General features: G+C 33.4%; 2 protein-coding genes across 5 annotated transcripts in view; both read left to right on the forward strand.

Annotated features, from left to right (window-relative positions):
- Positions 1 to 6,739, forward strand: part of LOC124369800 — a 41,943-nt gene extending 35,204 nt beyond the window's left edge. For all 4 annotated transcript variants that reach the window (XM_046827902.1, XM_046827904.1, XM_046827903.1 and 1 more), the window contains 3 exons: positions 1,089 to 1,214; positions 5,387 to 5,513; positions 6,592 to 6,739. In XM_046827902.1, the coding sequence (XP_046683858.1) occupies positions 1,089 to 1,214; positions 5,387 to 5,513; positions 6,592 to 6,724 (386 nt within the window). In that variant the 3' untranslated portion in view covers positions 6,725 to 6,739. The remainder of the gene's footprint in view (positions 1 to 1,088; positions 1,215 to 5,386; positions 5,514 to 6,591) is intronic.
- Positions 6,740 to 9,037: 2,298 nt separating this feature from the next.
- The window catches only part of LOC124369572 (unconventional myosin-Ib-like), a 94,791-nt gene continuing 79,551 nt past the window's right edge, over positions 9,038 to 24,277 (forward strand). The window contains 2 exon segments of the mRNA XM_046827600.1: positions 9,038 to 9,151; positions 10,444 to 10,674. Of these exon segments, the coding sequence (XP_046683556.1) occupies positions 9,038 to 9,151; positions 10,444 to 10,674 (345 nt within the window).

Here is a 24,277-nt window from a genome sequence, read left to right on the forward strand (position 1 = left end):
CTCCCGGTATGGTGACATTCCATGGCCTGCGCGCTCGCCGGATTTAACTCCATGTGATTACTTTTTATGGGGATACCTCAAGAGTGAAGTGTTTAAACATCGACCCAGAACCCTACAAGACTTGAGGGATGCAATTCGCGTTGAAGTTGCCCCCATTCCACAACAAATGCTTCGCAGAGTTATGCAGAACTTCAGAACCAGACTAGATCAGTGTGTTGACAATGAGGGACATCACTTGAATGATGTATTGTTTAAAACAAAGTAAGAATTAACTTCCATCTGTACCCTTTTGGTGCCACAATAAAGTTTTGTTCTAACACTTTTCGTTTTTTTTTTATTTACCTTCAAAGTTAGGGATACTTCCCTGCCCCACCCTGTATATTTCAAGAAATTCTAGTTTTGTAGCAGTAGTATTAAGTAACTTGTTATGAATACAGAAATATTGTATTATACTGTTGTAATTAGTTGATATTGTCTAGAATGCGTTCAAGACAAAGTCTAGAAATTTCTGTTAGACTTGCAGGAACCATGTTTGGGGGTTTTCACTCAGTTTTCAAGTCCACCTCTTGGAGTAGAGAAAGTCAATATGGTATGGTTCGGGTTATGTTATTGCTACATAGTAGATAATAACATACATTAAACAAAGTGTGATAATATAACAATGTAGAAAAAACATTTGTTTAATCTAATTAATTCACTGTTTCTCAAGGTAATAAACATGGCAGGGATTAAATTACTCTTCCTTCCAGCCCAATGATAAATGATGGATTTGGGCTCCTCTCTAAGTCGAATCCTGGATACACCATTGTTTGATATCATTACACTATTCAAAGAAATTATAAATACATGTTATGAATGATCAAAATAATTGTTGCAATTATAATACAGTTTGGAAATGTATCTTCAATAAGATAATATACAGTGTACAAATTCCATAAATTGGGTGGTATATTTACTAACCATTATGAGTAGATTGAATAGTCATTGTTTGGGTAGATTAATTAGACTTTGTAATATTTGGTATATTTTTACTGATTGTTGACACAATGTGTATTTTTATTGCAATGTGTGTTGCTATGATGTTTCAGGGGAGTCTAACGTTTACACACTGGGCAACATGGGAGCTCATCGTATAGTCTGTACCAAGCTGCCAACTGTGGGCCACACTAGGGAAGCTATGACTGCAGCGGGAAACACCACCACTAGACTGCTAGGTATTACTTTCTAGGTTCTACTGTATTTATCTTTATAAACGCAATTTCTATTTCCAAAGTAATTTTTTCATTGTTTCAAGGATATCATTATTAAAATACAGATATCTTTTTTTATAATTTTAAATTTGATATGAATTGATAGTGCAACACTGAGTACTGTTAATTACAAGCCTGATATTTAATGTATTTAACCCTTTGAGGGTTTTTTAAATTTGTAAAATGTGATTAAAAAGTACTTATTTTTATTATATACAGAAAGTGGCAAGAAGGTATTAAGTGTCAGTTATGTATTTGGCTATAATATAACAAACTTGCTTGCTAGTGGATTTTCATGGCTTTTTAACACTTGTAACTCGTATGTCGGACATTGTTCAACATTACCATTTTGCCGTTTCACCAATATGTCGGATAGCATCCGACATTGTTAATGACATCTCTTTACTTAATTTTTAGACGATCTGCAATGTTTCCGAAGGGTGCTTTGATTAATGGCATTCTCAGGATGTAATAATTGACGCGTTTACATGTGTTAGGTAATTTCTCACTTAACAGTGTGTAAAGCAAATGAAGTCCTTCATAAAGTACCAACTGATGTCAAATCCATCATCATCACCACCAACTATTTTCTATATCATCACTGTCATTGTTACGTTTTCCAGTGCTGGAAGAACGCCATGATCATCATAGTGTATATTTTCGTCAGTATTAGAATCATCATCATTCTCTAACTCAGAGATAACTTCAAATCAGAAAAATAGACGTATTCAGTAATGACATAGAGAGAAATTGATGTAAGGGCTGATATAAGGAAACAAATTACAGCAACAAAAACCAACAGAAATGTATTAGTTCATGAGAATGCTGTGCACTTGCAGCACCAATTGGAAACATCGTATACCGGATGAAAATGAAGTAAAAGTGATGTCATTACAATGTTGGATGTCTTCCAACATACAAGTTGTAAGGAAAACTTTATACTACTGCAAAATTCCCTGAAAAAATCCTAGTCTTCAACGTGCAGTATATTTTGAAAGATACCATACCCCGATAATATCCAAAATCCGTTAATGTATAAATATAATACTGTATATACCAGGGTAAATCAAATATAAATGGTAATTTATTTTTTTACCTTTACTTGAGAACCTTATACACATTATTCTTTTTAACATTTTTCAATATAATCTCTTGGATGATCTACACACTTTTGCCACTGATTTGGAAGTTTCAGTATTCTCTGGTCATAGAAAGTTTGAGGGCGATTTGTAAACCAACTGTGTACGTACTCCTTGACTTCTTTATTGCTCTCAAATCGTTTTCCTCTCAGTGGTTCCTTCATACGCCCCGAACAAAAAGTAGTCATGCGGAGACTTGTCAGGTCTATGAGGAGGGTGCTCAAGGGTTTTCCAACCTATTTCTTCCAGTATTTCACTTGTCAAAGCCGTGATGTGTGGCCTTCATGACATCTCTGATGAGCATGCCTCTTCTTTTGTTTCAATAGGCGGCTTTCGTCGACTGCAACAACTGACAGTAGTAAGCCGTATACACTGTATGTTGATCATGCAGAAAATCGACAAATAAAATTCCCTTATAGTACCTATAGTCTACAAAAATCATTGCAAGCACTTTTCCAGCAGAGAGACAAGTTTTGGCTTTCACAAGGCAACCTTCATCTTTTCTACGCCATTCCTTACTTGCCATTTTTGACTTAGGAGTGTAGTGGTGTACACACGTCTCATCGCATGTAACAATGTGCTTTAAAATGCCCCCCCCCCCTTCTTGCTGAAATTGATCCCAAAGCCTTCTTTCCAGTAATCTCCGATCTAACATGTTTTTGGTTTTTGGTCAACAACCTCGGAACTCACCGAGCACTAATTTTTTTGAAACCGAGCTCATCAGTGAGTATGGATTGAACACTTACATAGCTGATACGCACTTCTGATGAAATTTCTTCCACAGTTAACCAGTGATCTTGTTCAATGAGCTCTCAAACGGCACAAATATTGTCATCTGTAAGGCTTGTCCTTGGGCGTCTATCATTATTTGTGTTTTCAACCCGTTCTCGCCCACCCTTAAATTCTCTTGCCTACGTAAACACACGATTCTGAGACAGTGTACTGTCCCCAAACAAGTTAAAATTTCAGATGGTTTAATTCTTTCATTGGTTAAAAACTTTATGATAATCCGCTGCGCAACAGACGAAAGGATTTCTTGCTCGGTCATGGGTGTACTGACGGCAATGACGAACTGAACACTAACCAGAATGGTTCCCCCACTCATCATAAACCAAACGGCATTATGTAGTTAGAACTTGCATTCTAAGAAAAATTGCAAAATTACTGTTTATATTTGATTTAGCCTTGTACCTTTATTACCCCTAGTTTGCTGATCATTGGGGTTTCACCGAAATTATGCTAAAATATATACAAGCCAAGGGGCAAACAAGTAAAAACATTTTAAGCTTGTTTTCTTCATCTGTGAACTCATTATAAGTTAGACTTTTTTCCAAGTATGTTAAAAAGCCGTTATTTTTTCTGTTTTAAGATTATTGGATGGTCCTGCAACTCAATATAGCACTGAAACATCTGGAATAGTACTGGATACAAAAATGTCTTCCTTGCTTGAAACTGTCTTGCTGAAAGAAGTACAGTCATTGCAGACCCAGGCCTCACTTTCATAGGAAGATATGTTTAAAAGTGGTTTTTCATTTAAATTTACACATTTTGCATGGAAATTTTTATGGGCAAATTGATGGTTCTACTAGTCGATGATCTCTAGATCCAAGTCTAGTTATTGAGGTCAGGCTTTTAAAATATATAGAAAATCAATTTCAATGAGTTTGTCTGCTTCTCTTTCTGGTTGTTAAAATAAACTGGTCAGATGGTAGATATGAATTTACAGTGTTAAATGAAGATTTATCTGTCTTCTCTGGTTCGGTGAAAATATAAACAATTTGCAGTATTGAATGGAGATTTGGCTGTCTTCTCTAGGCAAGAGAATATTTCAAATATGTACTTGTCAAAATATTAAATCTGTCAGATCAGATCAGCAGCTGCCAGTGTCATCAGAAGGTGAAATACCATTGTAAGTGGTAACCTTTTTGCCGTGTCACTAGCAGTACAGTAACTGGCTTTATTACTGTGGGTCAGTGCTGACAATGTTGTAGCTGTGTGCCAACGCTGTGTGATGTGGAAGTTTATCTATTTGGATGCAAGTGATGTGTGTTAAGCCACTTACGTTTGTCAGGCTCAATAACTTAAATTATTAATGATATGCATTCAGAGTGTATTTATCTTCAAATTATTAGTGAGAATTTTTTGAGTTTATTTGAATTAAAATTATGTCATGAAAATTGATCAATTCTCTTGACTTCTATGAGAGGTTATGATTTTTATGTTTTATAAATTTCATATACTTTATTAAGTTCCTGGTAAGCAATTGTTGTTATATACTTATGGAACAGACTTACAGTTGTTAGTTACAATGATGTAAGTATAGTTGTGAATATTTGTTAGTTTAAAACACTAATAATACTGCACTTTTTTAAAGAGGTCACTTTCGCTGTAAGTGTATTGTGAAATGCATCTTGTTTGTTGTTGTAAATATGTTTAGTTCAGGTTGCAGTAAAACATTAGTAAACTGTATATTTCCTTCAAAACGTGTGGTAAAAACTTTATTTTTAATAATTAATTCTTAACAATTTAATTTTTAACAAAATTCTAAAATTAAATATCATAAGAAGAAAACAGGGAAAATACAGGTATTCAAGAATATTTGTATTTATGGTTAATAATTTTTTTACTTATGGCTGTTTGAAAATTCACTAAAAAATTCACTGTTCACTAAAAACACCTTGCATTATAATAAAGAATCATATAATTTGGGGCTTGCACGCAAAGTGTTAAAGAAAAGGATTATATGGATTTAATTATACAGACCTTAAAACATTGTCATTTTTATAAAATTAACTGTATCCATTCTGAAAAATTGTAAAAGAGCACATGTAAAAACGAAATTGTCACAAAGCAGTAGATATATATTTTATAACAATATGTGATTAAACTTTTATGAGTAAGACTTTTGTGATTGTTGCAGTTGTTAGTCAATGTTACACATGTAGGTTTGTATAGCTGTATAGGTTAAGTTAGATAACACTGGTTACACTGTTTCAGGTACATTCCAGCAGGTAGAGTATGTTTTCCTGGTGGGAGTTGGTGGCGGGGTGCCCCACTACACAGATTGGAACCAACACGTGAGGCTGGGTGATGTGGTGGTGTCCCATCTGGGTCCCGACCGCAGGTATATCTTTAATTACTTGGAAAATAATTGAATTTAAGGTGGTGCAATTGATTTTTGTTTTGAACATATTTTGTTATGTTAAATTTATAGCCCTTTAGGGTAACTTTCATGAACACAGAAAATGCAGAAAGTAATTTTGTTATCACTCCAAGTGAAATTATAGTAGGTAATCCATGTAATTATATGTAATCTGGCCAAAATATAAACAGCTAAAGATAAAAATGTAAAATTTGAACAGTATGTGTCTGTTGTATGTTTAATTCAGTAGCTTTAAATTTACACTTAATAAAAAATATACAGTATCTTTAAGTTATAATTGAATAAGAATGCCTTTATTGTTATAAAGCTTAGACAAGCATCGACACAAGTCATGTATAAAATATGAAAACTAGCATAAGTCCAGATAAGGAAAATGTAGTAGCCTACTCAAAACATGAAGTTGCCAAAACAGTCATACCATAATTTAAATTATTTAAAAATATAAATAAATAAATAACAAATTAAAACAGGTATATAACAAATAAATAAATAACAACAACAAGTAAAACACAGCCTCAGAATTACAATAACAGAATTAACATTGATAACAGAAAAACATGCATTAACATTGATAAATTTTCTAATATAATCTGTATGAATAAAAAACATATGACATTAACATTTAAAATTTAATCATTAAACTAAATGGGTTATGTCTAGAAACTAACAGTTCCACAGTCAAAAAATTATTTTAATGAATGAAATGGATTTATTAAAAGCCAGGAATAAAATTTGTGTTTAAATTCATTATACCTATATTTTAAGATAAGTGGTCTTAAAAGGTTGTAAACTTTCATAGTGATTACTGTGTGACTATTAATAGTTTTGTTTAGTCTATAAACATCTATGGATACATTTTCTGTATTTCTGGTGTTATACATATGTCTGTCACTATATATCTTCAGAGGTTCAGAACGTAAAATGTTCACATTGTTATCTTCAACTGTTTGTATTTGGACCTGATCACAAAGTTGCCAAAATTTCCTTTAGTTAGTATTATGCCAAGGAGGAGAATGTTGACAAGAGTTATCTTCTGCAGGTCTATCTACACATACTGTGAGAGTGGCAAGGAACGCCCAGACGGCACCGTGGAGTTTGACCACAAAGACTACTGCCCTGTCAATCTTCTCTTACAAGACATCGCAACACATCTCAAATCCCAGGTTTGTTGAATGTATCACTTTGTATCTGTCGTTTGATACACTCTGTATTTACTGTCAAAAAATTATTCATTTTAAACATTCTTTTAAACCACAGTTAAAAAACTTACATATGATTTTTTCGTTGATCTGTGCCTAATCACTTTTATCGAAAGGCTTCGCGCAATGAAAAAGATTAAAATATTGGTTGTCATGAGTTTTCAATGTAGTAATCAACCATAGATTTAACATGTGTCTATCTACTGAATAATTCTTCTTCATTAATAAAAATCTAGTCTAATCAGAGTAATTTTTTAATAAGAAAAGATCTATTGCACAAAAATTGTGTAGGCTAAGGTAACTTTGATACTTTTTTAACACAACTAATAAATATAAAGTTGGTAGTGTTTGATCATGAGTGATTTTAACACTATAATTTATCATCAATGTATTATTATTGGATTTTGAAAATAAGTTATTTTAAAAGTCAAAATATAGTTTAAAATTATAAATGATCTATTTTATTTTCCTGTTCGGTTTAATTTTGAATTAGTATCGATAAAATAAACAAACTAATCAATAGTGTTCAATAACCAATTTTTTTAATCAATCAAAAATTTTATATATTTTAAAAAGGTTGATACAATATTGAAGGACAACATTATATAGGCTATATACACACACACACACATATATATATATATATATATATATATATATATATATACAGGGTGTAACTGAAATACACCAACAAACTTCAGGAGGTTGTTCCTGAGGTCAAAACGAACCAAAAAGTTCCTATAAATGTATGTCCTAAAATGCATCGTTTTCCGTCTGTCCGTCTGTTTGTGTTTATTACATTAAATTTTTTTTCTAAACAACCATTAAAGGTACAAAGTTAAACTTTTCAACATATGCTAATCTAGTAAAGATTGTCAATTTTTAAAAAAATTTAAAATTTTTACTGAACAAAATTCAAAATAGCGGCTAGTTAAAATCTTTGATGGTGAATTTCTCAAAAACTACAAATATGACAAGTACAAATTTTAAGTTAGGAGATATTGTTTTTGCAAAAATAAAAGGATATAGACACTGGCCAGCTAAAATCTTTCAAGTTATCAGAAAAGAAAATAAACCATTAAAGTTCAAAATATCATTTTTGGCGAAAAATACAACTTCAGAAGTAAAGGAATCTAGCCTTTTTTCCTACTCTGAACATCTTCATAGTTTTGGCATCTCACAACCGGACAATTTTAGGAATAAAAATTTTTAACAAAGCTCTAATAGAAGCAGAGCAAGCTTTTAATTGTATAGATAATAATCACTCAATGGAACAAGTAGACCACAGTACCTCAAGTAACCAGCAGGATACACTTAGACAGCAGTGTACTGACCATTGATTGTGGCCCCACCTCACAGTCCAGACACAGTTGAATATGTTGAGAATAAAATTAAAACTATTAAAAACATTTGTGGACACTGACCTTGAAACGTCACTTACTTTGGCAGCAGAGGTAGGTTCCGCTCTCCTTGCTGAAAATAGTAAGAGCTTAAGCAGGACTTGTTTGAAATTACCTTAAAAAACTCTGAACTAGCTAAACTATTACTGAATCAACCGATTTTGTCAAGATGAATTTCGAAGCTCAGATTGAAGAACTGGAGAAGAAAAAGAAGCGTTATAGATAGAACCATTTCTTTGGGTGATACCATAAGGCAACTTGAACTGCAGCTCTTGAAAGAAAAGGAATTACGTAATGAACTCGAACTTTTATACGTAGATCAAGACACTGAGAAAGAACGGATTATTCATAATTATGAAAAAAGAAATGGCTCGTTTACAGACCCTTATAAACCAGCCAAAAAACTCATATATTAGTGACGTCAATCTTAACAAACCCTTAGTTAGAGACTCAGAAACACAAACCCTCTCTATTGACACAAACAGTATGAGTCAATCCCTCGTCAATCCTGCTCCCAATTAGCTGAGCTAAAGGTTCGCCAGGATCAATTGGAGCATCAGCTGACTTTACATATTCACACAAAACCTGTATTCATGCGACATCTTATGACAACTCGACCGCAGAAGTCAGCCAAATCTGCGATAAAAACACTGAACTTCCACTGACCAAAACAGGACTCACCTCAACTCGACCGCAGAAGTCAGCCAAATCTGCGATAAAAACACTGAACTTCCACTGACCAAAACCAGGACTCACCTCAACTCGACCGCAGAAGTCAGCCAAATCTGCGATAAAAACACTGAACTTCCACTGACCAAAACCAGGACTCACCGTAACTCGACCGCAGAAGTCAGCCAAATCTGCGATTAAAAACACTGAACTTCCAATGACCAAGACCAGGACTCACCGTAACTCGACCGCAGAAGTTAGTCAAATCTGCGATAAAAACACTGAACTTCCAATGACCAAGACCAGGACTCACCGTAACTCGACCGCAGAAGTTAGTCAAATCTGCGATAAAAACACTGAGCTTCCAATGACCAAAACCAGGACTACATTGTATAAGAACTCGACTGCAGAAGCTGAATCTTCACTGCCTAACATCAAGACTAAAACCATTTTTAGTGCTTCTCTCAGGGCATCTAAATACAGGAAAAACTGTAAAAAACATACAACAGTTTCACTAGGAAATAAGAGTCAGCCCCAACTCCACCCTAGTCAAAACCCGCCCAGCAGATCACCTCTTACAAACACTAGTCCTTTAACAGGGTGTAAAGGCCCACCGGTGACAGCACTGAAACTAGGAAAATGCAACATATGAGGAATTCTTCATAACTAACATTGATAATTACAAGAAAATAAACTTAAATTTCTCCATACATCCTACAAAAGTCACAACAAAACTCTCCACTCCCCATACTCCCCTTCTACAACGAGACCACCAGCGAGCTCTGACAATCCAACTGCCCAGGGCTCACCAATTATTGCCAACAAAGAGAATCTTTTTTAGGTCATACACCAGCAGGGGAAAACCACTGCCTGACAGTGCTGCACCAAAACATAAGAGGGGCTATCTGGCAAAGTAAATAGACTCAACCACCTGCTTAATGAGACATCCCCCAGCATTGTAGTTCTAACTGAGCATGGTCTTTGCCAAAATGAAATCCTTAATACAAAATTACATGGTTTATACTCTTATATCCGAATTTAGCAGAACTCAGCATAGACTAGGGGGTACAGCTATTTACTGTAAAGACAAATCTTACAAGTAACACAGAGGCTATTGAAATAAATAACTTCTGTGAGGAACTCCTCTTTGAGGCAGCACTGATACGTATCATGCTAATGGGAAGCAAATCTATGTTTTAGGAGTATACCGACCCCCAGCGGGAAACATAAGAAATAGCCTGGACGCCTTATCTAACATTCTAGACCATAACCAAGCTCATAACAAATTGTTCTTACTAATGGGTGACATAAATATTGACAGTCTTAGAAGTAACAATCCTGGCAGTGTAATGTTTAATGATGAACTGACCATGCAAAATATGAGAAGACTTGCACTCCCTGCAACTCGTGTCACAGCTGAAACAAACACCTCTATAGACTGCATATGTACTAGTATCTCAGAAGAAAAAGTTGCTGCAACCATCTTACAAACTGGTCTCTCTGATCATACAGGCCAGCTTTTGTAGTGTGGACTTTATTCATGACAAAAATACATCCATCAGTCTTAAGCGCAAACTAGGCAAACAAAATCTGGAAAATCTCAAATCTTTACTATCCATTAAGAACTGGGACATTGTCAACAATGCTGAAGACGCAGAAACAGCCTACAACAACTTCAACGAGATACTCAGCATTGCCCTAGACATCGCCTGTCCAAAGAGGAAAAGCAAAACCAGAGTTGGCAGTAAGCCATCACATTACTACGACTCAGAGTGTGCAGAGATGAAAGCCTCCTATATACGAGCTCTTAATATTTATGAAACAACAGGAAACACTAGAGACAAAGAAGAAATGGTGAATAGAAAGAAATTTTATGACCAAAAGCTAAAATTGCTGCGTCAACAAGTTAACCTTCAATATATACAAAACTCTGACAACACAACAAAAGCACTATGGAGTGTTTATAAATAGTGAGAGACTTAGCAATAAGACTAGTCAAACATGCCCTAAGCTTAACATTAACAATATAACTATAGATGACCCAGTGGAAGTAGCTGAAAACCTCAACACCTATTTCACCCAAATAGCAGATATCACAATAGAACAAAATAATTTTACTACCAAACTGACAGAATAGATGAGGACCAGAATCTCACTACACACTCCTCCGATACAATCATTTAAACTAACACCTACAACCTGGATAGAAGTACAAAAGGTAATTCAGAATCTTAAAAATAAATCATCCAGTGGTTTAGATGAATACTCTTCAAAAATTGTTAAATACTGTGCGCAAGAAATCTCCCATCCTCTCGCAGCCATAGTCAACAAGTCTTTTGCCCAAGGCCACTTCCCTACAAAGCTCAAAGTTTCTAAAGTCTATGCAAAGCACAAAAAAGGACTAAAATCAGAGCCCCAAAACTATAGGCCCATCTCACTGATATCGACTTTCTCAAAAGTTATAGAGAAACTTGTGCTGAACAGGCTGATGGTTTACCTTAAACACCATAATTTAATAGCAGATAACCAGCATGGATTTCAAAAGGGCACAAATCTACAATTTCTGCAATCATAAGCCTGGTTGAATCAATTATTGACAGTATTGATGAAGAAAAGTATGTAACAGCTCTTTTCATTGACTACAGCAAGGCCTTCGACTGCCTGGGACATGATCTTATTTCCGAAAAGCTCAAAACTCTTGGTATAAGAGGTAAAGAGAACATGTGGTTCATAAGCTACTTACAAGGAAGATCTCAAAGTTGTGGAGGTACAGGATACCAAATCTGGCCTTACTAGCTCATATATATCAACTCAAAAACCACTAACAAGAGGAGTCCCTCAAGGATCCGTGCTCGGCCCCATACTTTTTATACTATTCACCAATGACTTCCCAGCTTTTATTGAAAACTATAGTACTGACTGTATAATGTATGCAGATGACACTACACTCCTTGTTAAAAATGACTCTACGGAAGAACTATCCACTAACTCACTAACAGCTTTACAAGGAGCTGTTAAGTATAGTGTATCAAATGACCTGGCATTAAATACTGAAAAGACAACACAAGTGCACTTTAGCAAGAAAAAAGGAATACCTGCAGATGTCCCAGATATAACTGTCCTCAATCAAGTCAAATTTCTGGGCTTAACACTTGACAGTGGACTTTCGTGGACTGAACATGTAAAACACTATCTCCAACAAGATATGCACTGGAATTTTACGTTATGAAACGTATAAAAACAGTTTGTACTCAAGCAGCAGCTAAGGCTGCGTACTATGCGCTTGTTGAGTCTCATATAAGATATGGCCTAATCATCTGGGGGTACTTCTAATGGAAATCTGAATAAGATTCTGATACTGCAAAAAAGAGCAATTAGATCCCTTGCCAATCTTGAGCCTCAACAAAGCTGCAGAGAAGCATTCCAAACTCTGGGGATACTCACTGTACCAGCTCTTTATATTTATGAATCTATCATACATGTTTCCCGACTCAATCTGCAAACCCTTGGAGATGTCCACAACTACCCTACCCGCCACGCCTCTAGATATATACTGCCTCAGCATAGAACAGCACTTTTTGAGAAAAAACCATCCTATGCAGGAAGAAAATTTAGAAATCTACTACCGGAGAACTTACAAAGTCTAACTGGAAATGCACTAAAGGAACCACTCAAAAATTTCCTTCTTAAGAAGAGAATCTACAACATAGAAGAGTTCAAGGAAGCTGTATAAACTCTCTCTCTATATGTATATGTATATCTTACTTTATATTCTATTGTAAAACTTGACAAAAATTACTGTACTTAATGTTCATGTAATAAAGATATTTGACTTTGACTTTGACTTTACTTCCTGTATAAAAAATTTACTAGAATATAAAAAAAATAAATTTATAAAACGAACGGTACCTCATTTTTTGAAATCGCTCAAGAAATAAAAAAGTTATGGCATTTTTCTTAACCTAGTAACATATCACATTTACAAGTTTTTTCTTGTTTCAAAAAACTACAGTAGCCTACAATTGTTTAGAACATTCAACAAAAATATCTCACATTAAACAAAAATATCTCACATTAAACAAAAGAGTTTTAAGCTGTCATTATTAAGAAATACGGAATAACTTAACAGAGCAACATTTATTTCAATATATTAGGGATCACTTTACAACAAATGTTCAATATGCCTTCCATTTGATGCGATGCATGCATTAACACGTCTGGTCATTGATTGCCGAGTTCTTTTAAGTATTCCTGGTGTATTCCTTACAGTGTTACAGGCTGCAGTGATACGCTGTAAAAGGTCATCCCTGGTATTAACTGGTCTTTCATAAACTAGAGTTTTCAAATGGCCCCAAAGGAAGAAATCGATTGGATTTAGATCTGGCGACCGAGGCGGCCATGATACGGGTCCCCCTCTGCCTATCCATCTTTCCCCATAAGTTTGGTCCAGAAATTGCCTGACATCTAGTCTGAAATGCGCGGGAGCTCCATCATGCATGAACCAACAGTGCTCTCTCACACCCAAGGGAACATCATCTAAAATTTCAGGCAATTCGTGTTGTAAGAAATGTCTGTAGTTTTCACCATTTAGTATGTCAGGTAATACAAAAGGACCTAATAAACAGTCTCCAATGATGCCTGCCCAAACATTTATTTTAAACTGCTGTTGATGTCTCCCTTCATGAATGGCTTGTGGGTTTTCATCAGCCCATTGATGCATATTGTGGTAGTTGGTTATTCCATCTCGATTAAAACAAGCTTCATCTGTATACACAACTAATGATGTAAAACTAGGGTTGTTAGCTTGCTGATAAAACCATTGGCAAAACTGTAAACGTAATGGAAAGTCAGCTGGACCAAGGGCTTGTACACGCTGATAATGGTACGGATATAACATCTGCTCATGTAGAACTCGCCATACTGTCATGTGGTCTACGTTGAGTATTGCTCCTAACTGCCTAGTACTTACGCCTGGATCTTCCTCTACTCGCTGTAAGATGTTTTCTTCCAAATCAGGAGTTCTACGCTGTCTCTGTACACCTCGGTCTGCAGTAGAAGATAACAAAGTGCCAGTCTCATGAAGTCGGTTGAAAACAGCAGCAAATGTTGGATGAGTAGGTTGTTGTCGATTTGGAAATGATTCGTAATACAGGCGGGATGCTAGGCGACTATTACCGTTAGCTTTTCCATACATAAATATCATGTCAGCTTGATGGCTAAATGGGTAACCTGCCATCTTCAATAGAATAAGAGCACTATCGACTAATAATGTTTCTACAAGTGAAAGTAACAGATCATATCTTGTCAAAAATAAACAAGGAAATGACTTACTTATCTGAATTCATTGTTGTTCTAATCAGCTGTGTCTCAACATGAAAACATATTCAGCTGTTTAAACCATGAAAGTTGAGTCATGTAGATTGCTTGTTACAATGTCGTTTTTAAAATTTAATACTAATTATCATGTTTAAAGTTTTTTAACCCAAAATATCGTTTTATTTTTATACTGCCTAAATACTTACATTAACTTTTGAAACAAGAAAAAAAACTTGTAAATGTGATATGTTACTAGGTTAAGAAAAATGCTATAACTTTTTTATTTCTTGAGCGATTTCAAAAAATGAGGTACCGTTCGTTTTATAAATAAATTTATATTTTTTTTATATTCTAGTAAATTTTTTATACAGGAAGTAGTTTTTGAGAAATTCACCATCAAAGATTTTAACTAGCCGCCATTTTGAATTTTGTTGAGTAAAAATTTTAAATTTTTTTTAAAATTGACAATCTTTACTAGATTAGCATATGTTGAAAAGTTTAACTTTGTACCTTTAATGGTTGTTTAGAAAAAAAAATCTAATGTAATAAACACAAACAGACGGACAGACGGAAAACAATGCATTTTAGGACATACATTTATAGGAACTTTTTGGTTCGTTTTGACCTCAGGAACAACCTCCTGAAGTTTGTCGGTGTATTTCAGTTACACCCTGTATATATATATATATATATATATATATACAGGGTGAGTTTTTTAAAGTGATCCAATAGCTAACTTTTTAATTACACGACTTAGCACCACACTTTAAATTTGGAACTTGCTCAATTTTAAGTTTCACTCAGGGATACACTTTCAAATTTTTTGAAGATGGCCGCCATTTTCCAATATGGCGGTCAACTTTAAAATCTCTTATGGAACACCCTGTATTTTATGTTGTTTTTTAGATTCTACTCAACAAAATAATACATTTTTGCTTTTGAGAGTTTTTCAATATCTCTAATGGTTCAGGAGCTACGTGGACTGGAAGTTTTCATAATTTTTGCCAATATGGCGGCCAACTTTAAAATATTTTATGGAACACCCTGTATTTTATGTTGTTTTTATATTCTACACTACAAAATAAGACATTTTTGCATTTTAGAGTTTTTCTATATCTCTAATGGTTCAGGAGCTACGTGGACTGCAAGTTTTTATCATCAGTCCGAAAAAATCCGAAAACTTGCAGTCCACGTAGCTCCTGAACCATTAGAGATATAGAAAAACTCTAAAATGCAAAAATGTCTTATTTTGTAGTGTAGAATATAAAAACAACATAAAATACAGGGTGTTCCATAAAATATTTTAAAGTTGGCCGCCATATTGGCAAAAATTATGAAAACTTCCAGTCCACGTAGCTCCTGAACCATTAGAGATATTGAAAAACTCTCAAAAGCAAAAATGTATTATTTTGTTGAGTAGAATCTAAAAACAACATAAAATACAGGGTGTTCCATAAGAGATTTTAAAGTTGACCGCCATATTGGAAAATGGCGGCCATCTTCAAAAAATTTGAAAGTGTATCCCTGAGTGAAACTTAAAATTGAGCAAGTTCCAAATTTAAAGTGTGGTGCTAAGTCGTGTAATTAACCCATTCAAGACGTTGGACGGGCAGTTTCCGTCCTTCACTTTGCGCGGCCCCCAATGACTAAAGACGGGCAGCGCCCGTCCGCTAGACACGACATCGACGTAGTTGAATATATTGCCGATAGATCGCAGAGGCATTCACATTTGCTGCATATTTTGTTCTCAATATTTTTGTCTACGCTTTTCTTCTTCTTCGTTGCTGAAAAACATCTGATATTGCCTCAAATCATCTTGGCAAAACAGCTTTCTTTCGTTTGTAGACAGTCAAGATGGCGTCTCGCGACCGGAATGATGTGTTTGTAAATTCGGATGATTTTGCGGCTTACGTTGCTAATGTTTTAGATGAAAGTGGTGATGAGGAAAGTGACAGTGAACAAGATGACATAATACATGAAAATAATGAAATGTATGATGGTACAAACGATGACAGCAGTGATAATGAAAGTGACGAAAACCCACCGGCCAGGCCTTGTGATTTTGCGTGGAGTGTTGGACCAAATACTGTTAGTAAAATGCGTTTTTACCGGCAATCATGGAATAAATCCTATCATTTCGAGGCTTTTAGGAGAAAACTGCACTGAATCAGATGTGTTCAATTACTTCTGTGACGAAACCTTTTGGGCTCAGGTATGTAATGAAACGAACAAATATGCCAGTGATAGCCTAGGATTGGGAGAGGGAGACAATAACAGAGTGTCTAAATGGAAATACATTTCTGTAAATGAACTAAAGGCATATTTTGCCTTAGTTATCTTATTAGCCCAGAATCCAAAGTCTACAATTAGTGACTATTGGTCCACTTAGAAGAGTAAAGTGTATGCCCATATTTGGTGAAACCATGGCAAGGGACCGGTTCAAATTGATTTCAAGGTATCTCCATTTTTCATCGTCTCTAAAACCCGACAGACAAATTGAGAAAAATCAGGCCCATAGTTGATTATCTCTTACTAGTTTTCAAAAAGATTTTCACCCCTGATAGACATATTTGTATTGATGAGAGTTTGATGATGTTTCGGGGAAGGCTTTCTTGGATACAATTCAACCCATCAAAAAGAGCCAGGTTTGGGATAAAAATCTATAAAGTATGTGATTCAAAATCTGGGTACTGTTATAATTTTAAAATCTATACGGGGAAAGAAACTACTGCTAGGCTTAGTCAAGAGTTCTCAGTCAGTGAACAAGTTGTCTTGGACTTATGTTCAGATCTTTTGGATCAAGGGCGTGTACTGTTCATGGACAACTGGTACAGTTCTGGTACTGTAGGCCTAACCCAAAATCAACTCTCAAACCAAATGTTGTGGTTGATTATAACCAATCAATGTGTGGGGTTGATAAACAAGATCAGAGATTGTCCTCCTTCCCAGTGATGCGAAGAACCGTAAAAGGATACAAAAAGATTTTTTTCTATCTCTTTGATGTTGCTATATATAATTGTCTAACAGTGCATAATATAATGACTGGGAAAAAACAATCAATCTCAACATTCAGAACAAATTTGGCAGAGAAATACTGCAGAATGTGCAGCTACCTCCCAGATCAACTGCTGGTAGACCTCCCGCTTGTGGGGAATCCCCACTGCGCCTTCAAGGAAAGTTTTGGGGGCATTTTATTGAAAAGATACCTCCAACCACCAAAGCCAGGCCCTCAAGAAAATGTTAAAGTTTGTGCCTCACAGGAGAAAAGAAGTGAAACAGTGTACCAGTGTAAAAAGTGTCATGTTCCACTTCATCTGGAAACATGTTTTGAGGTGTTTCACACTCAAACCAACTTCTAAAGAAGTACAATAAAAATTTGTAAATAGTGTAAATATATGTATATTTTAAAAAACTAACATTTTGTGTTCATATAATAACAAGGAATAACTAAGGTAAATTTTATAATATTCATAGCATGTTATACAGTAAGTGTTATGCAAAGTGCACCTGTTCTTACACGAAAGCATGGAAAATATCCAGTCCTGTGGTCCAAAAATAAAAGTAATTTATTCAGTCACGAATGGGTTAAAAAGTTAGCTATTGGATCACTTTAAAAAACTCACCCTGTATATATATATATATATATATCATGAAATTATATTTAGTATTTTAAAAATGGCGGCCATTAAAACTTTTAAAGTTTGAGTATCTTAAGAGCCTACAATTTTTCTCAAGAATTACAGAATTACAAGAATGACAGTTTTTAAAGGATTTTGTCACAAATCTAATGACATCAAACTTATTTAAATCTAATAATAAATATTAGATTTAGAACAGATTTACTGTGATGGCCCACATTGAGATCTGCCGTTTATTCAGTTTTTTGTATTGTCCCCCCCCCCCCCACCCCCCCCCCCCCCCACCCCCCCCCCCCCCCACCCCCCCCCCCCCCCACCCCCCCCCCCCCCCACCCCCCCCCCCCCCCACCCCCATTTACGAAATCATTTCAATATGGGGCAGGTTCTCTCTTCATTTTAACTATTATTTCATTACTTGTATTTGAGATAACTTTTGCAGTTTTAATTTGATACAACAAATAGTATATACCACTTCATTTTTTAATCTAATTAAAATAAATATAGTGATCTTAATGAGAAAATGACATATCAATATTGAGTTTAGATTATTGTTGTTATTTATTGGTTCTTTTTATTGTCCGCTATTTGATTGCTTAAATTTTGTTTTATTTTATTTTGTGATTTACTTCAAAGATAAACTAGCCACTTTGCTGAGTTTTAAAGATTAATGATTTATTACTATTCAATGTTGCTCATATAGTTTTTATTTAATCTGTTTAAAACTTGTTTATAGCTTTGTGATTGAGATATTCTGCGTATGATTGAATAACACTGCAAACTGAAACATATTCTGAACTCTATTTAATTATTTTCATAAACTCTAATAAGTCTATAAAAGTATTTTTGTACAATCTCTCTTGTATAGGATGGTTAATTGGTTGGAAAGTAAAATAAAACTAATCCACACAGTCCATTTATTGCAATTCTAACATATTTTAACATCTCTATAAATGTGCAATGAACTCGTTAAGAGTAAATGCTTCAATAGAATAGGGACCATTAACTAACTTATGGTAAGGTAACTTGTGCCATAACACACACGAAAAAACAGGCAATTAAACAGTAGAATACAATAGGAAATGGGTCAATAAATCATCCTTTATTGGACCAGATACGCAGATTACCTAGTGGCTCGGATAATCCTACTGGGAACCACCATTATGAGAAACACTCGTCATCTCCCTACTGCTGCTAGTCGCTCGGGTTATACATGATCCAATTTAGTCAAATTCTTCTATTTTTTGTTCCTTTTTATGAAGTAAAAAAGTATTGATTATGTCTAACAAATTTTTACTTGACTTATAAAAGAAATTGGACTTCTATATATATATGAATCTTGTAGGAACTTCTTAATGTACAATGTGAGACCTAAAGTGAAATGGGAAAACTGTTTCGAATTAAAAACCATTTCCATTATTTAAATTTAATTGTCATACCAAATCAGTATTTAGCATATCCTAAAGAGATAATTTTTATAAATATCAGTTTTTATTTAAATAGGTCATATATTTCAAAAATGTATTAATGATTGTAAGTCCTCTTTTTAGGTAAACTGTTGTTTTTCACCAAACATTAATTTGAGTTAAAACTCACGATGTAAGGGTTTAAAAAACAAAATATAATGAATAAGTTCTTGGAAGCTATTATGTCATTATAATACTTACGATTTTAATGGAGGCGAACGTTATTTCAAGTCAAACTCTTGATATAGTCTCCGACATGGTTTCAATTCAATTTTTCTCAGATTATAAAACATTGTTCACATTAGTATTTTGATCAATACGATGTGTTTCCATTTTATTACACACATATTAAACAGTGTGATGAATTTAAAAATTGTGATATTGTAATTGGTGTAAATTCTACTTATTTTTACAAAAATGCTTTGTTGTTTTAATGTTAAATTAAAGTATTGTGTAGGTATTTTTGAAGTTGATATTAAAATAAGAATTAATATAACACAATTTTAAATCATATAAGTTAAAAAAAATGAAAAGTAATCTAAAAGTAACGTGGGTAAACTTACATTACCAAATGTTGTTTCAAATAACATTATCTGTGTTCTGTGCCATGATTTTAATTGATTCTTACTTAAAACTTAGTATTTAATTTTTTTTTAACCAAGAGCTTTTGTAGAGATCCAGTTTGTGTTGTTGTTTTCAAAGGGTATCCAATAGGACTGTACTTTTTTTTAATCACTGAAAATAGCTGAAGTTTTTTAAGAATTTTAGATTTTTTTTACAAAACATGGGTAATTACGTAAAAGATGAACACAGGTAAACAGGTCTAGTCTAGTAATATTTGCAGGCTTGGTATACATGCCAAATTTCAGCAGATTGGCATAGTTATTGTATGTTCACTTTGATATTAGAGAGATAAAAAATGAAGCTGTATTGAACTTTGCAAACATGTTTTTGGTCTAAATAAATAATTTGTCTGTATATATATAATATATATATATGTGTGTGTGTGTGTGTGTCTGCATGTGCGTGCATGCGTGTGTACACACACACACACAACACGCACACGCACAAGCACACTAAACACATGAAGTATATTTTTTCTCCATATTTATTTTATGTAAAAAAATAAATCGTCACAATATTTCATGGTTTTGTTATTTTATATCTTTCTCAAATGAGATGAATGTCATTTTATATAAAACGTCTTCCTTGATATCTTAGTTAATGTACCCTGGGGCTGTTGCAAATTTTATAAACCTGTATGGCGTAAGAAATGTGTTTGGATTTATATTATTTTGGAAAAATTTTGTACAAATTACACTAAATAATTGCTTTTACCTTTTAACCATACTGAGATTGGAAACAGTGAAAACATTTTAGTTTTATATGTTTTTCTTGTGTCCTTCAAATCAAAAATACTGTAAACTGGTGATTCACTTATATTTTTAATGCATAATTACAAAATACTCCCTTGTTTTTATTTATCAACATTTTTAGTACAATTTTTGTGTGTTTAATGGATATATGTAACATATTTAAGTGTGTCTCCGTGTTCATATCAGCATAATTGTTTTAAAGAAATCCAAATCACTCATATTATTATGTTGTTCAGTAATGGTATAAAAATAATTATAAATCTATGTTCATGTTGCATTAAATTTAGCAAAACCCCTCTTTATTTTGTGTTGTGGACAATCTTCATGAAGCAAATTGTTGGTTACATAATAGAAGAAAGACTAAAACATGGACTTAAGTTTCATCTTTGGATTTAAACTAAATCACTGTATGAATTGGGCTCACATTGGATCAACATGGGATTTGATAATTCCACTACCGGAACTGGACTACTCATCATTGGCTGGTAATATTGATAATAACCCGACCCTATACCGCGCCATATTAACCACTACCTGAAATTAGAAACCGTTACTAGTGTAACAACTGTTTGGGTTAACTGGATTTAAGTTTGAACCAGCAAATGAAATAGTCAAGATCTGAGAAGTAATTCTTTTATTTTATTTTTTACATCTTTTGTTTACTTAATTCAGAAATAAGTAAGTGCAGAAAATTAGGGTGTAGAGTCATAATTGAGCAAGGATGTTTCTTAATTGTTTTATAAATATATTTGACAGAGGTCAAGACTCAAAGGTCTTGTTCAATTTGTTTTAATGTTTTCACTATTAATTTGTTAATGTTTGTTTTTTGGTGGGATATAAAATGAAGTACTGTGGGAATTATCTCAGCTCACTTAGTGACATTAAATGGTATTATTAGAATTATGTACATTACAGGCTTCACATTCTACTTTAAAAGGTACTGTACATGTTTGTACAAGTTAACAGCAGTCTGAGTCTGTAGGCTTTGTTAACAATCCGTGATCCTTATTTCCTGCCTTAATATTCTTAGTAAGGAAAGGGTCAAACAAATGGAGGAGGTGAGGGTAGGATTCCTGGCATTCTTGTAGAATCTTACCATCGTAAAATCCACTTCAAATATAAATTTGTTGGTGTTTTTAAAGTATAAATGCTATTACATCGAGGTGCAAGTAAAATATTTTATCCTCTATAGCAAAATATCATTAATAGTAAAATGTAGCAATTTTGTTTTTGAGTCGGAATTAAAAGAATATTAAGGTTATCTTATGTATCCTTAAAAAGTGGCAAGTAAGATTTAAAATCATAACAAAATTGTGTTATTGATTTAAAATATTTTTTTTTAGTAACATCAAATTATTAATTGTTAATATTTGAAGGAGAAAGAAAAATCATGTGATAGCTGTTAGTCCAAATCTTGTTTAATATTATAAGTACTGAAAGTTACTCTTTCATCATTAGGCCTTTATGTTTGAATTCGAGTATTGGATTTGTTATTTTTAAAGTAAGTTTAATTATAATGTGTGCTCTTTTTCTACCCAATATTTGAGAACTTGCACATGCACCAATTTGTCGTATTAAACAAATTTCTTAATAGTTTGGTATAAAACACTGGTAAAAGGTTGTTTAGTCTTATTCCTTGTAATCTAATTCAGCATAAGATATCATGCTTTCTACATGTCTCAACTCACATGTAAGTTTCTCCTGTGTACAACATATCGTAAGATTACGTACAAAATTAAGTTCCAGAAATTAGAGTAAATTCAGAATTGAATTGTTCACTGAAGATGGCTTTCCTTAGTGGGGCTAAAATATTTTCAGAATTTAATTGTGTTAGCAATGATTTGACATAGTGTGAACCGGATATCCTAAATGTTAGTTATGAAAATATTTCTTTCACACAAGATATAGAACTGCAGGTAAAACAATTGCATAGTTTATTTTCCAGTTCAATATTGGAAGCAGTTCTTATAATATATTTCTTTTGTTTACAAACAAAAATATTCTATTTAAAATGTGTTTTTTTGTTCTCACAAAACTTTGTTCCCAAATAAAGGTATAGTTCTTTAAGATTAGCTTTCATATGTTATGGAAAATACTTTTATTTAATAAATAAAACAATAATAATAAAATAATAATCTTATACAATTTGCCATTATATAATCTTTTGTGTTCAAAAAACGAGTATAATCTTGAAGGAATTAAAATATCTTATGTAGTTTTTAAATTCTTGAATATAATAATATCTTACTATGCAATTTATATTGAAACAATGCATAATTTACTGTAATAATTGAAAATCTTTGAACACACCTGTTAAATATTTAAGCACCAAAGACATGTATTCACAGGAATTCTCTTAAATTAAAACAAAATTTAAAATTGAATTAGTGGAGCAAAACCGGTATACTCAATTGAGTTCTTGGAACTTAAAAAAAATAAATGAGGAAAAACATTATTTATAACAATGTAAAGAAGTCTTATTACCTGTTGATACTATTTTATTTCTTAGAGAAAATGCGAATAAAAGAATATTGTCTTGTATTCGTATATTACATTGGTATTGTGCTTCTTATTAAAAAAAAATCAAACAATATGATCAAGGAGCGTTAGTTCTTCAGTTCAAAATCACTGTAATGTTGCTGCAATAGTACAGGTTCAAAGAAAGCATTTGTGTGGCAAAAAAGCACCGAGAGTCATAAAAATAAACCAGAGATTCATGTAGACCTATTTTTAAGGAATTATAAATATTGGCTTTGTAAATCATATATTTATTGTTGTCTAACTGATGTGCTTAGTGACTTGATAGTTAGAAAAAGAAATACACCAATATTACACTAGAAAAAACTATCTGTTAGATTTAATACCAGCTAGGCTAGAAAAAAACCAAGAGAGCAGCCATATTTATATGAAAATTAAACTTTTCAACCAACTCCCAGAAAAGCATGATCTGCACCCACAAAAAATGTCAGGTAGTCTTAGGGAAATGGTTAAAAGAAAATGTGTTTATTCTGTAGAAGAGTTCATAGCCTGTAATATGCGTAATCTTAACTTTTAACTTAACTTAAATTTTAATGATATGTAAATTTATGTGTTTATATTATTAACTAGTTTTAGGTATTTAAAATTGTTATACCACTTTTAAGTTATTGTAAATTCTTTATATTCTCTTTTTTTACTTTACATTTGATTGACTTTGTTAATTGCATTATTGTAAATGTTTAACTACAATAAAATCTCATGAAACTTGAAGAAAGGGAAATAAAAATCGTTTTAATGTAGATCAAACAAAGAATTGTACTAATTTAAAGAAGTTAGCTGGGTTTGTCGTCATCTCGGTTGTATGCAGGGAGGGGGTGCCTTATTTGCCTTATTAAACACAGTACAAGCCCCATGTTATTGCTGGTGCTTGGCTACCATTCAACCTCCCCATTTCTACCCACTCCTTATTATATTACATATTCTCGGACAAGTTTGGTATGGCTCAAGCAGGAATCAATGTTTTAGCTCTGCTAGGGTGAATGTTAAAATATTGAAAAATATGCTGCATTTTTTGTATTTAGTCTATTATTGCTGTGAGTCACATTAATTACAAGATGATTGATTATTATATGTCTCATCAAATTCAGTATTGCTGGAACATTTAGTTAAACTACACACAGTAAAA

The sequence above is a fragment of the Homalodisca vitripennis genome, chromosome X, assembly GCF_021130785.1.
Source record: "Homalodisca vitripennis isolate AUS2020 chromosome X, UT_GWSS_2.1, whole genome shotgun sequence".
Lineage (NCBI taxonomy): Eukaryota > Metazoa > Arthropoda > Insecta > Hemiptera > Cicadellidae > Homalodisca > Homalodisca vitripennis.